The 17,937-nt window shown below is 38.3% G+C and overlaps 1 protein-coding gene across 1 annotated transcript in view; it reads left to right on the top strand.

Moving 5' to 3' along the window:
* The window catches only part of GRID2 (glutamate ionotropic receptor delta type subunit 2), a 581,701-nt gene that overhangs the window by 280,497 nt on the left and 283,267 nt on the right, over positions 1–17,937 (top strand). Inside the window, exon 3 of the mRNA XM_061360976.1 lies at positions 13,646–13,851. Within this exon, the coding sequence (XP_061216960.1) occupies positions 13,646–13,851 (206 nt within the window). The remainder of the gene's footprint in view (positions 1–13,645; positions 13,852–17,937) is intronic.

Raw genomic sequence — 17,937 nt, 5'->3', positions numbered from 1 at the left:
TGTTCTGCACAGTCCTCTGCAGAACTGATGCTTATGCAAGCAGAGCTATTTCTTGCCCTGGTGGGTTTTTTTTGTATGTGTGCTTTCCTTCCTAAGGTGTGTATTATAACATTAAGTGATGTCTCCATAGCAGTAAATGACACTTGAGAAGTAATGGGAATGTAGATTCTGATGTGTTAATCCATATTTTTTTTCTCTTGGTTGTTTTTTTTTTTTTTTTTGTTTGGGGTTTTTTTTGTTTTTTTTTTTGTAGGCTAAAAACATGAAAATGGTATTAGACTGGTTCCAACAACCAGCAGAATTCTAATACTCCTTTCCGAGAAATTATGTTGTATAATGATTTAATGTAACAATTTATAACAAAATTCCTCAGTTGTATTACTGAAATTATTTCCAGTAATAGTTTCATTCTGTGAAATAAAAATGTCTTTCATATTAAGAAAAATGAATCCCACAGTAAAATTGGGCTCATATCCAAAGTAAATACTATGCTAAACCAGAGTCCTTGATCATTTAAAAGAGGCTGCAACCATTTATATGTCAATTTATCAATATCATAGTTTTATTAGTGGAATTAATTTTTATTTTATCCTGCAGTCTATCATAGATTCCTTGTCATTATCAGAGAGTTGGAGAATTGTTTATAATTGGATATGTGTCTTTCTGCATGGCTGAGAGATATTTCTTTAATGCTATCCTTTTTAAAACTCCCAAATTCTTTCTTAGATATAAATAGACAAGTATATTCAGTTTTAACATTTTAACACTTCTTCTAACTAAATGCTAGAAGGTTCAAGTCTACGTATAAGTTCTTTACCAACAAAGAAAGTTAAAAGTCTTTGGAGGAAGTAATTCTTTCATTAAGTCATAACCAGTTGGGTATTGAAGAAGTGATGTAGAATTAATTGACATCTGTAGTCAATTGATGGGTTTTTTCCAAGTAAAATTGTAGGTAAGCTGACTATTCTAACACAAAACAAAACAAAAGGCACCTTGATAATAATAATAAAAATGTTTTGTTGCTGTTACTTAATTAGGCTGAGTAACTAGTGAAATATTTTAGTAAAACCATAGTCTTATGTCAGTGGTAGAGCATTGCCAGTAACAAATGTGAGGCTAAAAACTAATAATATTTAATGAGTGAAAAGGTGAGAAAAGAGAACATTAACTTATTTTATTTACTATGATTGCATCTTTAGTGTGTAAACACAAATGAACTTGTGAAAATCAGAATGAGGTGCGTTGTGTTTTCTCCCCATTCTTGTTCTCTCCTGAGGCGATGTAGATCAAACTCCCAGTGAAAATATTGCAGTCAGTTTTCTTGTATTCAGTGTGTTTTGTTCCTTGAGGTAAAACAAATTAAAGGCCTGCCTAGGACATGAAATCTGATTTTGTTTAAGAAAATTTCATATGAGGATATTAAAAGTGTTCAAGGACAATTCTGTGCTTCTTCAAATGCCATTAAGCCTTCTCACAGAGTTAAGAAGTAAGTGGCATGAAATGCAGCAAAATTATGCGGTAGATTGATGCTGTTCTCAACCTGCTATTAAAATTACTATCTGCACAATATCTACAAGCCACATTTACTTCATTTCAGCAGCCAAATTGGCTCTTACTGTCTTCATTCTTGACTGCTCAGCTCAAACTGTACAGTCATGTGATGCAGAGGGTAACTGTCTCCTTCTTAAAAGCAAGTGTGAAGACTGGGCAGTCCTTCCTCTGAGTCTCCGAACTCTTCCTTAGGACCATCAGCGCTCTCTTCAGTGAAGGCATTTTCAGACTGTGCAGTATAAATATATAACTTATACCTTTGGAAACTGCAGAGTTTAGGTTTGTAAGAAGAGCCAATGACATCTGTAAACATTTTGAGTGAGCTTTGCCAATCTATATTACATTTTTACCTTATTATTTCAAATTCAAAGAAATTAAAGCACAGTTTGAAAAAGCCTCATCCATGGGCTGGCATTTGTCAAGGGTCAGTCCCCAAACAGTATTGTAAAAAAGACCCTTAGACGTTCAATTGCAGAGGAAAACTAAAGTTATTTGAGATGTGAATGTGCGAGCCAGGGCTATATAAGCAGTGTAATTGACCTAGAATCCCAGCATACTGTTGGTTTTTATCTCTGTGGTTTATCAACAAGGGGCAAGCTTTTGCAATTTCTGTCTTAGTCTTCAGGCAGTTTTCAGTTCACTGCATTTTCCAGGAATGCGTAGGTACTTTTCTGTAGTGGTAAATTTGTTATGAAGAAACCAGTCAATCATTGCAAGAACGTAATCGTGAATTTAGTGCAATTTGCAGTGTTGGGATCTCTGCATCTCTAAGATGAAAGGGAGAAACCCTAGATGTTTGAAAACATGAATTTTTAATGTTTTGTTGGTTGCAGAGCAGATAGAAAAATCCTACACTTTCTCTAGAAAGGCTGGGGGAATTAGACTGCTTCTGGAGAATGATTTTTGTCTTATTTCCTATTCTCTTTCATAGTGATGGCAGTAATATCTTAAAACCCCTCTGTATTTTATATATATGAAAAAAAAAAGTTATGAAACCCCACTTGTCTGTCCAATTTCTGTCCTAACCTTATGTTTTTCAGCCCAGTGTGCCTTTGATATGCAACCATCAGTTGGTTTATGGGCTATTTACTGATTCTGGGACTAAGCTATCTTTGCTTACAATTTTTTGCCCTTCTTGCTAATACTATGTATATTTGGCAATGGATATTTGTCATTCTCTTAGATGGAAATTTAACTTTTGTGAAGAAAAGAAACGTAACCAGCATAAAGGCTATGAAGGGAATTTGCTCTGTGAGGCATTCCGATAGCAAATGGAGGTTGAAGTAGTGATTGAAAAATTCACTGAAAGGGAGGAGGTTAGCACTAGGAAGGGGTTTAGAATGCATGTGTCTCTCAAAACTTGCTCATGGAACTTGCCTTTTGCCCTTCAGCATACACGGGCTTCAGATTATTTGTGCAACAGTAAAGGATGAGGGCAGTGGTGTAAGGTACCTGGTCACATCACTAAAAAGATGTCTCAAGATCAATCTGAGGGAATATTTTGGAGAAAAGCACAAAATACAATCTCAAGGATGAGAGCAGTGAGATCTTCTGTATTCCTGAGGATTCCAGCCTGAGTAAAGGTGTCTGTGAAACTAAGAAGATAAAAGAGACCATTTTCCCCATCCCTGCCCCAGGAAGGTGGTTGTTTTCAAATGAATTACATATAGTGCTATAGCATTAAGAGTATTGTTCTTTAGTAATCCTGGAAAAGAGATTTTACCTGAAACTCAAATGACTGAGCTGCTTGCAGAGAGGCTGGCCCCTGTTTAGTAAGAGGGCTGATGTTCTAAGATGATGCCCATCTGTACTTATGGGCCCTAAACTCGTAGTATCTCCTTTAAAAAATATGTAGAGTAAGTAATTGGTGGATAAGGGAAGAGCAACTGATGTTATCTACCTGGTCTTGTGCAAGGCATTTGACACTGTTACACAACATCCTTGTCTCTTAATTGGAGAGGTGTGGATTTGATGGATGAACCACTTGGTGGATAAGGAATTGGCTGGTTGGCTCAGAGAGTTACGGTCAACAGCAAGGCTTCAGGGAGACCTTTAGAGCAGCATTCCAGTACATAAAGGAGGCTTACAAGGAAGCTGGAGAGGGGCTTTTTATAGGAGCAAGTAGTGATAAGACATGGAGGAATGGTTTTAATCTGAAAGAGGGTAGGTTTAGATTAGATATTAGGAAGAAGTTCTTTACTGTGGAGGGTACCCAAAGAAGTTGTGAATGTTCCATCCCTGGCAGTGTTTAAGCCCAGGCTGGACAGGGCTTTAAGCAACCTGGTCTACTGGAAGGTATCCCTGTCCATGGCAGCGGGGTTAGAACTAGATGGTCTTTAAGGTCCCTTTCAACTCAAACCATACTATGATGTTAAGTACTTCCACTGACACTTTCCTGCACACACATTTTCCATATATACAATGACCACTGACAAAGATGTGTTTGAAAACATAACATTTTCAAATAATTTAAAGTCTTAATGCAAGTTTAATAAAGATTCATAAAAGAATCATGATCTCTTTAATCGATTGCAAATGCTTATAATTACCCTGGGGCTGTTTTCAGCTGCCTAATGACTATAATATTCTCAAGTCTGTCTCCAGACAGTCTTAAAACTGTTTATTACTCATCTGGCTCTTTGCCAACTTCCCATACTCATTTACTTCACTGTGTCTCAATAAACATATAATTAATTCAAGCTTATTATCAAACTTTTTTTTATTAGTATTTATTCTGTCATCCATGTAGGGAAAGGAATATGTATTTTTCATTTGTGTAACTTCAGTGTGTCTCTTAGCTGATAACTTGTGATGTAATTGTTTGTGAAACCTTTATAACAACTTGCTTTTGCTGGCTGACATTACCACTGGAAATTGAATACGTGTTTTGGTTGACCCTAGAGTTATCCAACTTCTGAGATAACAACTATTCTATAAAATTTCTCTAATGGAACAATGGCCATGTTTCTGCTTTTTAACCACATAATAGTTGGGGAAATGCATTCCAGAATACAAGTGAATATGTAGAAAGGTAAGAGTGTTTGCCATTTGTTTATGCTGCTGTCTTTAAGGATGGAATGGTTAAAGTATTCAAGGGCTTAGCCTGACAGCTCTCTGTGTTGTGTTAGTAAGGAAGGTAGACCAAATTTTTTATTATATCTAGAATTAGAGTCCCGAGGTCAAAATAAAACTGTAGATGTTCTAATATCTGTGTAATGGGTAATTGCTGTAAAGGAGGTGCTGTCTCAAGGTTTTGCAGAGAGATGAGGTTTCTTTCATATATATGCACAGTCTGCAGATGTCAGATGAAAAGTGACTTATTTGAAGATTTTTGAACACCTAAACCTTGTACTGAGCTCCACTAGAGATTGCTAATTAGTTTTCAACTCTCAAGGCATTGTTTTAAAATCTTCTTAGAAGTATAAAAATGGATTTTGTAAGCTGATATTTTGGCAGCTAAATAAATTAACAGTTATCAAATGAAGAAACTATTGAACAAAGTACTTTGCACGTTTAATGGAGGAAATTATACCCCCATTGGCAAAAAGGCATGAGTTAGGCATAATAGCGTCATAAATGCCAGGTAGTATCATAAATTGAAAAAGAAAATTTCTCTCTGAGAGTTCTAACCAGTCAAGAAAAAGAAGAAACACAGACAGGAAAAAGCTAGAAAATATTTATTACAGTATTTCTAAATCCTAGTTTATCAACATGGCTTTCATGGCTTATGCTCTTCACAGCATCAGTCCACTCATATTCCTGTTTCTTTAGTATAAATTTTTAATCAGCTGAAAATATTATGGAGCAAAAGGACACACAGAGAACAATTTGTCTGAAATAAATTTTAACACACATAGTAACACTGGTTTTATTACCAGAATGTCTGCAAGGACAGAAGGTCTGCAAGTGCTCACTTTGGCAGCACATATACTAAATTGGAACGACACTTACTTCACTGTTCCTCGCCACCTCCTTGGAAAGGGGTATATAGTTCCTCATGCTTATGAAAACCAACAGGGAGCAGTGGTGATTGCAGGGAGAGTTGATGTATCATACAGACAGAAGTATAGATTACTTGTTATTAAACAAAGGTATATATCCAGGCAGAGGTATAGAGCTCTGTTGTATAGTCGTATAGGATTTAAGTACAATTTTTCAAGTTTGGCGTGATTTTAAAGAGAGTAAATGCTGAAGGTAAACAGCACAACGTTCTAAACCATTATCATTGGAGGCACTAAGCAGGGAAAATTTATTTCTCTGCAAGAGGTTGTTTTGCTCAAAGACAACTCCTAGAAACCTTTTGGAAATCCCTGTTGCAAACTATAGTAAAGAAGAAATTGAATGAAGAGATGGAAAGCAGGTTACGCAGTCAAAATTGTGTGATTATAGAATATATTGCCTTGTCGACCTTCACGAGTGAGGGGTAATCACAGTCTGACTCCCTTTCTATTTCCAAGAAGCTAAGGTAGCAGCTGATACTCTTAAGGATTAGTTCTAGATTCAATTTGATTTATCGTTTTCATCCTTTCGGGTGGGTTTTTTTCCTTCTTTGAGTTAAAAACAAGAAAGTCAAAGGAACAATCGTGTGTCATCACCAGTAAGGTTGGAAACTTAGTCTTGCATGATTTGAAAACTGTCTCCCCCCAACATTGATTCAGCTACTTGAGACAATCTGTATTGATTTTTCATATTTAAAGGGTAATCTCTAATGACTGACATATGGCATGAAACAAAAAGCTAATGTAAAAGACACTTGGATGATCCATTAAAATAAGGATTACATAGATATTTCAGTAGTGCCACCATAGTTCATAGCAAACAAAATTAAGTTTACTTGGGTTTAGTATGGTTTGGAATAGAACAATGTAAAGTATATTTTTCTTCCTTTTTCTCAGTTGGATGATGCTAAGAAATTTGAGAAAATTTGTTGTCTCTCTCTCTCTTTTTTTTTTTTCAGTGTGTGAAATTTCAGAAAATTGCAAGCAAGGGATGTGGAAACCAGTCATACTTCCCATGTACAAACTTTCAGTTTCCCTCAGTAAATGTCATCCCCACTTGTTAGGTTCCAGAATTTTTAATTATATGAGGATTTCATATATAATTAAACATTTGAGCTTGAATTTACATATAAGTTTGAACTGCTGCTATACTCTCTGAACCTAGATTTTCCAGCTGAAACAGTTCAGGTAACTGCTCTCTCTCAATTCCCACATGTTAATATGAAAGCTATGTAGATTTGGGGGTTTTTTAATGTCTTTGTTTTGCTTTGGAGGCTCACTGAATTACATATACGCTGACTAATGAGAAGGAATCCCACTGCTGTGAAAGCAGTATGGACTGTTATTGAGTCATCGTGCTAAATTGTTGTTTTTCTCAGTGTCGATCTTAATCGTGTTAATAAATATCAACATGTGCACAGGAATGCAAACACTTTGCTCAAGGCTTTAAACAGAGCACTGGCACTGTCAGAATCTGGCTAGAGCTGCACATCTCCCTTGTGTACAGTGCATTTTCATAATTAACAATTGCTGTCATGTTAACCATCATTGTGTAAAAAAGAATCAATGTGCTAGACTTATAAAGCTTCCTTGATAAGAATTTGAACAGTGTCATTTGTTATACAGTGGCTTTTCTCGTCAACTGTGCAAATAAAGTGTTCTTTTGTATAAATCAGCCAGTGAATATTTATGACAGGTGCATTCACCTTTACTGCCACAGCTGAATCTTCTGGATACTGTGAGGAAAATGTTCACAGATCTGAAATAGTATCAGATGGAGGAAGAGCTAATGACTGTAAACCAGGGTTGAGATAACCAAAGTGCTGAGTTGAGTGCCTTGTAATTTAGATGGAATACAGTGATAGAGGTGGATGGATTAATTCATTACTGATGGTGAAGAGTGCCCTCTTTTTCTTCTCCTGGCCATAGTGTGATTTAAAAATTTTTTAGAAACTTTGCATCTACTTCTAACTTTTAGATTTCTCATTTTTAATCAGAGTATAAGAGGTACTCAGCATGTGAGTTTATTTAAGATTTGCTGCTCTTTTTGTACAGGTTATAAAATCTGTATGCATATATATATACTGTTTTTTCTATATGACATGTCTGAACCCCAGCATATTTTGTTCTAGGCTATCATGATCATTAGGCTTTCCCCGAGATGGATTTAGGGGACTTGCTCCCTCTGAATTTTTATATTCCTTTGCATAGAAACAGAGATGGCAAAGGAAAGTTAGGTAGGACCAGAGAGAAGAAATGCGAGGAAAATCTGATCAAGTGATTAAAAAGAAACCCTTGTGGAAGAACTACTTTTAGGGGTTTTTTATGCTAAGATGAGGTCATGGAAGTCATATATGCCAGTTAAAGACCTCGATGAAAAGAGAGAAAAGACATAATTTCTCCTGTAATCCGGTATTGAGGAAAGCTGCAGATTTTAAATCCTCCCAATCTGAAAATACTGGCTTCTTTTCCCTGCCACCTGACTGTGCATATTTTCTGCCTCACAGCTACTGAACTTTCCAGTAAACAGTGCAAATGTTTGTCTTAGGTGAGGTTTGAGTGTTGCTGCTGGGTTGGTCATTTAAGGAGATTTAGGTATAGGACCTGTAGCCAGTGAAGGATGCTTGGCTCTGCCCTGAGTATGCTCTACAACAGCATTTAAGATACTTGTTTCTTGTGTTTTCTCCAATATTGAAAACTTGCTTGATGAAAAGGCAGTGTGACTTTAGATGCTTGCATTTGATTTGATTTATACTTTATTTCCTAAGTTCTTCCTTAGGTTAGTTCCATAATAACTAACACAGTAATGGTAAATCTGTAGTAAAGCTGGCACCTGACTCAGATCTCAGCTTGCCTAGTATTATGCTGAGTACCTGCGTTTGAATGTATCAGTCGGGTCTTGAGAGCTTAGGAGGCCTTGTGCTCACCCATGCAGGATGCTCTTTTCACACACCTTAGCTGTGGCTGCAGCCAGTCTGATGCATCCAGTGTTGAACCTTCTGTGCACCAGCAGTGTAGACCATAAAGCCTTCATACAGACCTCTGCCTTGTTGTGGCATAGTTATGTATGGGTAGTCAGGGAAGGCAATTTCCAACAAAACCTTTGATAAATTTTGCTTGCCTTGCCCTTCGTTTCTTGCACTTTCCAAGCCAACTTCACAGTCACTTAAATCAGCCACAGTTTTGGTTCAGAAGAGAATGTTTGTAATGTTTCTTTTAAATTTTCAGTCTGTTTTAGCCCTATAGCTGATGCTGAGTATCTGACTGCAGAATGGTATTGCGTTCTTGTGCACACACATGTAGAGTGAAAGTGATGGCTTTACAGTGAAAAAAAAAAGAAAACGTAGTACTAATCAGTAGTGACGCTGAGTTGGGAGGAGACTTCAGCAACTCTGGCTCTTGCATTGGTCTATCTCTATATGGTAACTTTGGCTTTCATCAGCAAGGAGTATAATTAATACTGGTGATAATGGGCAGCTCTTCTGTGTTTCTGGAAATGACTGTGACTCATCTGATTTAAATAGAAAATAAAAATGCGTCTTCTGGCTGGGCAGCAGTTTGGCGAGCAAATTCAGGGCGAGAAACACCTGTGTTCCAGACATGAGCAGTCCTGTGTCTCTGCAGCAGAGCCATCTGTGACACAGGTTGCTTGCCAGATTTTTCTGCAGAAGGAGTTTATCTATTAGAAAGATGATTCCACAGTGCACTGTGGATACGTGCCACTTTCAGACAATCCACACAGGAAAGATAATGCTGCCCATTCAGTGGCAGCATCTGTTCTTTGGCATACACTTTGAATATGATCATTGCTAGTGACTTGCTGCTGAAATATTGGAAGCACTATCATGATTTAAATAGCATTTAAATAGCAGGGTGTTTTATATGTGCTCTCTGCTGGTTCATAGCAGTAGGTGAGCATTCCAAAACCTTCATTCTTCTACTGGATAAGATGGGGTAGACATGAAGTATGCATTTATTCCTGCCCACAGCTTTGTGTTGTATCAGTGCCAAAGACAGAATTAGTAAAAAAGTTTTATGAATGGTCTGATATATTTTCCATTAGAATTGTGTCCATTTCCTAAACGTGTATTATACTGATACCATACTGTTGGTACGAGTGATGATAAATGTAGAATTATATAATGCTATCAGAACTCTGTCCCTTTTGCCCCTTCATTTGGTGAAGATTCAATAGAAATGTTGCATTGTTTATATTTGCAGATATTTGTGGAAAAAAAAGTCATTTGATCCCATAATCTGTCTTCTGGGACAGCAGAGATTATGCAGGATATCAAACAATAACTCCAGTCTGCTTATAAATTCAGGTCAAATAATCCTGTTTTGAAAGGACACATAAAACTTGGGATTTTGACTCCAATTTATGAGTTTTACCCAGGTTTTTTTTCCATTTGTCTAGGTGTTGAGTAATTGAGTAGTGAGCCTCAGGAACATTAGAATGAAGGGGTTAAAGTGAAAAGAAGTTATTTTATCATTTGCATAAATCTAGGCGTATTTGTAGCAGTTCAAATAATCTTGTTGGTATTTAAAGTGCCAAAAAAATCTAACATCTCTGATTAGACTGAATTTAATTTTCCTGATTTAGATATTAAATAGAAGCTGCAATTAGTATCTGATTCTCTTATGGAACTTTATTTTTAGGGTAAGCATGTATTTTATTCATGTTTAAACTATTCTTCAAGTGTTCGGTAATACTGATATTTCAGCAGTGTCTGAAGAATGGGGTTGCAGTGCTGAATGCCTAAAATATCTTAAATGCCTAAAATACCATTTCTTTCCAGTTCATGGCATTTTAGAGCACTTAGATAAGAGACCCAACTTTCTGATTGTGGCAGTCCAACTTCCAAGGCTAACCCTGTTGTTAGTTGTTGCTATTTTTTGTTAACTGCTTGGTTATAAGTTCTTGCATGGTTATTTCTCTGTAATTTGAAGTATCTCAGTGATCTGGTGTTGAAGGAGGATGGCTATCCGTAACACTCTCTAGTGAGTACATCTCTCCTGGGCAGACAGGCAGGGTGTTTTCTGTGGAGACTGAACTTAGTTTTCCTTACGGAACTCTTTGTGGCTGGAAATCAGCTAATCAGAGTGTGAATGTCTAAGCCTCAGATCTTTTTGATAGGACTGGTTGGACTTCTGTGAAACACAGAACTACCCAGATATCTTATTTTGCCTTAACCTGATGTCAAATGCTAAGATCACTGGTGTTTGTCAGAACCTTTAAAGTTTCAGAGTATGTTGGGCCCTCCCAAATCCTCAAATGTGTAACTTTGTAAAAAGAGTATTCACTGGGCTTGGAAAAGTGGAAAGCTTAAATTTAGTTCTGCTGCAGTTTTTCCAGCAAAGTTGGCAAAAAGATATAGCTGGGATATTTTAATTATTTCCTCTGGTCTTAAAATGATCTTTAGTTCTCCTAAAAGCTGTTACCTGTCAGTGTACCCCCTGAGAAGGTAGCTACTGCAATCCTGATAAAGTAAACAATAGCTACATGCTCCCCTGTTCTCTGTGGCTTGTCCTGCGGTTACCCTGAGCTGTTATCCCAATGTACCAGTGCCATGTGTCCTGGGTTTAGCAGTGGCAGTCATTTTTCTCTTTCTTGGTAGCTGGTGCAGGGCTGTGTTTTGACTTTCAGCTGGGAACAGAGCTGAAAAACAATGATGTTTTGGTTTGGCCAAGGACTTTGTGAGCCTCATGCTCTGCCAGAGAGGAGGGGAGGCCGGGAGGAAGCAGAGACAGGACACCTGACTCAAACTGACCAAAGAGGTATTCCATACCACAGCACGTCATGCCCAGGATGTAACTGGGAGTTACCCGGAAGGGCTAGATTGGACTGCAGGGTTGGAGGAGGTATCGGTCGGTGCTTGGTCGGGCTGGGGGGAGCAAGTTATCGGTCGCCTGGTGATGGGGTGTTGTATTCTCTTCCCTTGTTATTTCCTTTATCATTACTATTATTGGTGGCAGCAGTAGTGATTTGTGTTATACCTTAGTTACTAAACTGTTCTTATCTCAACCCGTGGGAGTTGCATTCTTTTTGATTCTCCTCTCCATCCCTCCGAGAGTAGGGGGAGGGCAAGAAGGAGGGGAAGTGAGTTAACAAGCTGTCTGGATGGGTTTAAACCACAACACCATGTCACTTGTATCACCTAAAAAATAGACCACCCTAAGGGCAAGCCAGAAGTTCTTTCCTGATAGAGTTTATGGCTGTTCATGTAATATCTCTTCTAGGGCTTACAGTCTATTGTGCTTAAGCATTCCTCCAGTCTACTTTCAGTCTGATTTTCCAGATTTTGCTGGCCTCTCACATCATATGCCAACTGCATCTAAGGTGCTTCCAGTAGTATGAACCCTTTTGAGATTCTTCATTCCATGTTTATTCATTCTATGTTAGGATTAGAGCCTCCCTCCATGTGTCCCTCCCCAAGTATAAGGGCAGGGAGTAGGAAAGATGATAGGTGAGAATAAAAGATCTCAGAGTAGCCAAGCCATTATGAATATCTAGTTGGAAGCTTTCTCAGATATACAATGTTTCATGAAGAAAGACACATGATCAGCTTGTGGCCTCAGGTCTGACCATTCCCCTAGAAGGCAAGGGACTGGCAGAGCACCAAGGATGTAGGAAGGAAGCAGAGCAGAAACTGCACCCCCCAGGGATGGGATTCAACACCACACACCTAGGAGAGACAAGATTCAGTATTCTAATGTGAGAAATACTTTTTGGGTGAGTTTTAACCACAAATGCCCCTAAACCCTGAGAAACCTTTCTTGCCAAAGAAATGTTTCTTGAGGAGTTTCTTTCTTTAGTGGGTTACTGGTTTCCTTCCTCCCACTCCCTTCTCCCCCCCCCCCAGTCTCGTAACTAGTGTCTGTGTCAGAGAGTGTCTGTTTTGTTGACTCGAAAGCTGTATCTTGTTCCTGTGAATGAGATTGGATGGGTGTGTGGGAGGCTGGCATACCAGCAGAGAAAGAAGGATGTCCTGCTGAATGTCCCCTGGGAGAGCAGGTCTGAGCAAGTGCTGGGGGAGAGGAGTTGTATCATGGAACTGGTGACTTAGCTTCAGAGAAAACACTGAGAAACTGCAGTGGTGTGTAGGGGTCAGACAGTGAGGACTTCCTGAGGTTGGAGGGATTTTCCTGAGGTCAAGGAGACCCTGCTCTGCCTTACAAAGTCATTGAATGATTTTAAATCTAAGCTTCAAGTTTGGGGGTTTAGATAAAGCCATTCAAAAGAGCAGAGGAAAAAAAAAATAGCTTTTTTTTTGCTCTTGTGGAATTCACTACTGGAAAAGGCCTTTCAGAGGGCCAGCATCACAGTGTAAGGATACCTAGCCATTTCAGTGTGGGGGGACATCAAAGATATTACAAGCTGCCTGGTGAATACAGTATTTTGCTGATCAATTCTTCCAAGTTATTTTTAAAGAAAGATTTATTCAGAATTAGGGCAGTTTGATATGGAAGAATTTGTAAAATTCCACCAGCAGTGGCAGTACCACATGAGGGCAGGCAGTACCGCTGCAACTATATGTCTGGTTTTTTGTTTTGGTTTTGAAGGAAATAAATAGGTGTGCAATTTAGAACAACGTTAAGACTTTTGGATGAGTGGACAGCCCCAACCTTCACTCAGATACATTAAACTACGTAGTGTTGCATAAAATAATCTGCTTTCTACCTCTCTCCCCCTCCAACAACCTCACTAGAAGAGAGTACTGTCATCATACAGTCATCATAACTTCACTGCTCATTATGGATTTTAACACGGAAGTCAGTGCTTTAAGAAAAATAAAGAACAAGTCTGGTGATTGAAAGAATGAATTAAGAAACATGCTAGAAACATTTGTAGGCTTGTTTTCTTGTGGTTCCTTTGCACAGTAGCTGATGTGTGGCCATTATTTCTCCTCTTTTAGTGCTTTAAAAAATGCTGTGAGCATAGCTCAGGAGGAGCTCCAGTGACTATTAAGTTAAAGCCCAAAGGGGTCTGTCTACCTGACACTGAACAAAACACTTACGTGAGATGAATTGAGCAGTTGTTTCTGTCTTTTTTCCACATACTAATTAACATCTTGTTTGGCTTTTGATTTGCCTAGATATCCGTGGAATACAAGAGTTTTTGGACAAAGTATCTCAGCAGGGAATGGATGTAGCATTGCAGAAAGTAGAAAACAACATCAATAAAATGATCACGGGGCTCTTTGCCACTATGCGAATAGAAGAACTGAACCGCTACCGAGACACTCTGAGACGGGCTATTCTTATAATGAACCCCTCGACAGCCAAATCATTCATAACAGAGGTATGTGTTTATCATTGATAACTTGTTTTGATGACCAAGATTCGAGCTGTTTGTCAAAAGATTCAGTTTATTTGACTTCATAAAAACAATCAAAAAAACCCCAACCAAACAAACAAAAACTCCAACTAAGAATGTAAATATTGTCACTTCAAAGACCATTATGCAAGGGTGTGTTTTCATGCTCATCAGTGTGCACATTGAATAGTATAGCTGCATTCTGCACGAGCAAAAACCATCTAGGAAACATGAAGAAGAATCAGCAGTCCAACTTCTGCTGAAGCTTATGGATATTATATTGCTATTTCTTTCCTCATTGTGTTCCTCACTAAAAAATCTTTACAAATGACAATTTTATTATTATTTATATAAATATATGTAATACATCTTTGTGGATAAAATATGTCTACCCAATTGGCATTCCAATTTTTATTTAGATAATACTTGATAATGATCTGTTATGTACCACTGAGTAGTGGAATTTATGAAGAGCTGGATCTGAATGAAGAACTTAAGATGACAGGCTTACAGTTTTGCTTATGTATTTAAACAAAAACTGCAAACAATATGGTCAGAATTTTTAAATCCTCTTCAGGATTTAGTGACAGAAGACTTTCATATCACATTTGATTGCAACGTGTTATTTTTTTTATTAGTGTCATAGTTTTTGCACAGCACCGTGCTGTTTCCGTTATGGTTTTTCATTTGTGTATACACTTCATCATCAACCAGTGGTTAAAAATGTGTTTGTTTTCTGTTCCATAGAAATACACTTCATCTCTGCAATAATTTTTCTTTGGATTTATTTGTAACTTGCATTACTTTTCTTTTATGCTTTCCTATTGCCAAGATCTTCAGAAATTGAGGCTTAAAAACTATGTTGTCTCAAGTGAATGTCTTTTAGGAACATTAGTTAAAAGAGGGCTTTTTTGTTTCTTTCTTAATTTTTTTCTATTATTTATTTGGCTAGGCAGTCTGCTGTCCTTATTACACACTGAAGCTTGCTAATTCTGAGAAATGAGGGGTTGCAGCTCTAGCCAAATGTCTGCACTGCATTCTAATAATATAAACAGTTTGTGGGCATGTTTTAGATTATTCTGCACTGTTTTCATCACCCAAGTCACAAGTGGTTTATTTTTCCATAAGATATTTCACATTACAACCTCAGAGCAGCAGGGTTCAGGGCTCTAACTACAATAACTTAAAGAACACAACTCCTGTTGTTCCTCAAGAAAAATGCTCTTAAAAAAAACCAAACAACACTATCATTTATTTTTACACATTCAAGCATAGTAACAAAGTCATTGTCATCTTTTGAAGCATGTAGTCAAGAAAGTAAATAGTTTCTTTCAGAGTTGTCACTTTGGCATTAGCCACTCAAATCCTCTCTCCCCCCCAAAAAACACCAACAAACCCTCCAACTAATCCAAACCCACAATCCCTCTCCCCAGCTAAATATCCAAAACCAACCCCCCCCCACACACACACACACGCACAAAAACCCCAACCAAACAAAACAAATGAAACACTCACAAAGTTTCTCCTTTCCTGGGGTCTGTAAGACTATGAGGAAAAGTCATTGTCTTCTTTTGTGAGTGAGGCTCAGAGAGTGTCTAACATCAGTTACAGTTTTTGCCATCATTTATTTGGAGCAAAATGTGTGACTAGTAAAGCTGACAGCAGGAACCTCTCAATAGGAAGAGTTGCTCAAATAGGAATATGATTACTGCCTTACTATATTTCTGTTGGTGGTGTGGAATGAACTACACAACTGCACTCAAACACTCAGTGTCTGTCCAAGGAGAAACTTGCTGGGAAAGCTTTGCCACTGGATATTAAAAATTGTTGGTTTGCAGTTGAACCAGCAGCTGTACTTTATGGACAAACAAGTTATAAAGCCTATGGACTTACAATGGGTTAAGATATTCCTAACCAGCTCAAGTGTAGACATGCTTATTCCAGAGACTGTGCCTTATGCATTATTAGTTTAACTTGGAAATTCAGTTTAGATAGATTTAGATGATAGATTTAGAAGAAGTTAATAAGAAACAACTGCTTATGTAGACAAGCTCTTGGGTTTTTTGTGGCCTTTCTGCCCAGGAGATGCTTTTGGCTGACTAGTTGGATTCAGCTGTCGGCCTCTTTCCCCAGGCCTCACATGGTCTTTGCTGCTTTGGTAGCTCTTAGATGGCTGATTTGGCTGAACCCCCTCATTGTTTAGCTGAGAAGAGGGTTTATTCACTCTGCAACAGCTGTAGTAAGCATAGGCTTGATTACTATGCAAGTAACAACTTTTCCAGAGTAAATAGGCAGATACTGGCCTGTGTAAATGGGCAGTCTGTAAATTTGAGAGTCCTTGCAGTAGAATTTATCTCTGCTCTGACTCTGAAATTCTTATTTTTAAGTAAGAATATTGGGTTTAATTTAATATTGTTTTTTAAGTAGCATTGCTTTTTTATGTTAGATCACTTCTTTCTTTCCAGCTTTTGCATCTATAGAGCTCGCAGAGATGAGATCTGTACTTATATACTCAAGAAAATGGGGATTAGATGTAAATACACTGTTCTGGCTGTAGAGATAAAACCCACCTTCTCTTTAACCATTATGTATTAATTTACCCTGTGTAGAGTGTTGAAAGGCAGGAAGAATTGGGAACAGGTATCACTGCATCTCTCCTTACTGACTATAGGATTAATGTAAAGTGAGAGACAGGGTTCAGCCAAATTCCCTGATGTCTTTCATTGCTTTGAGCTGGGAATGAAGGGGCAAAAGGGGAAAGCTCTGCTGAAATAGTGACATTTAGTGGGAGTAAGGGGTGTGGATGTATGGAGCTGGAGGAGATTGGGACCTCTTCCCACATCAGTTTGTGGCAGCATCTGGGAAAATGCTTTGCCAGGAATATACTGGTGGCTTGTTAATTTTTTATTTTTTTTTTCAGTAGGTTGAGATCTTTCTTTACCCTGAAATAATCACCCAGGTCCCATAGATGAAGCAAAGTATTCCCACTGCAACTTCTGTGATTACCAAAAAGCACTTTGGCGTCAACCATCTTGCACAAAAATTGCTATGCTGCCTGACAGCACTGGTGACTGATGTGAACAGTATGCCACTCATTTTTTGGTCTGGGGGTGGGGTTTTTTTTTTTGCACATGTTCTTATGATCTCTGATGAACTTGAAGGATATGAGTACAAATAGAGAAAAAGGAATAGGATGTCCTTGCCAGCTCAGCACTGGAGCAAAAATCCAGGGTAAAGTGACAGAATACAAAAGTATTAAAATTCACCTGGCGCTTTAACAAAGAGCAGGGACTCTTTTGTCCAAGAAAGTCTCTATCACCTTGTTAGTCTTGTCAGAAAGGCATCTCAAAACACTACAAGAGGTTTAGGAAAGGGCAGAGAGAAACCACCTCTGTGTTGAGACTGCCTTGCAAAACAAGGATTTCTAAAGCTAAGTGTGAGAAGGCTGGGTAGTAAGAGGAATGGGCCAGGAAACTCAAGTTGCATCAGAGATTCTGGGGACAACAAAATGACTTAGAGAAGCAAGACTTTAGGAAGCAAGCCAGGTATTCTCACTTGAGTCAGGATGCTGTCAGGACATCTCTGTTTACAACTTTATTTCTGTTTAGCTAAGGAAACTACCTTATCAGCTATGTGCAGAAATATGAATGTGGTGTTTTGTGCAAAGACTCCAGGAGCTGATAACAAGACGATGAGGGCTGCTGAAGGTGATTGTTTCTTAGATATAGAGGAAAATAATGTTGATTAGCAGAACACTTTACATGTTGAAAATCCAGTAAGCTGTGGGCAGAAGAGCTTTAGCATTAGCTAGGGATTTTGCTGGAGTTTTGACAGGCAAGCTCTGTAAGGCCTTGGTCTAGGTGCTGAAGACATTGCCACCTACAGCTGTCAGTTCTTCCCGTTAACAGAGGGATTCCCATGCCAGCAGCAAGCTTGGCAGACGTGACTGTACAACTTGATGCCCCTTGCTAAGTTCCTTGGTTCTGTTGCAGGGGTAGTGACCTCTTAAAGAAAGGGGTTGAGAACACTTTTTAACTGCAGCACCAAGATTCAGCAGCTTGTCAGGCAGGA

The sequence above is a fragment of the Neopsephotus bourkii genome, unplaced genomic scaffold (assembly GCF_033783945.1).
Source record: "Neopsephotus bourkii isolate Nb327-2 ecotype Australia unplaced genomic scaffold, CSIRO-AGI_Nbou_v1 NB_1037, whole genome shotgun sequence".
Lineage (NCBI taxonomy): Eukaryota > Metazoa > Chordata > Aves > Psittaciformes > Psittacidae > Neopsephotus > Neopsephotus bourkii.
This window is presented reverse-complemented; position numbering and strand designations above follow the sequence as displayed.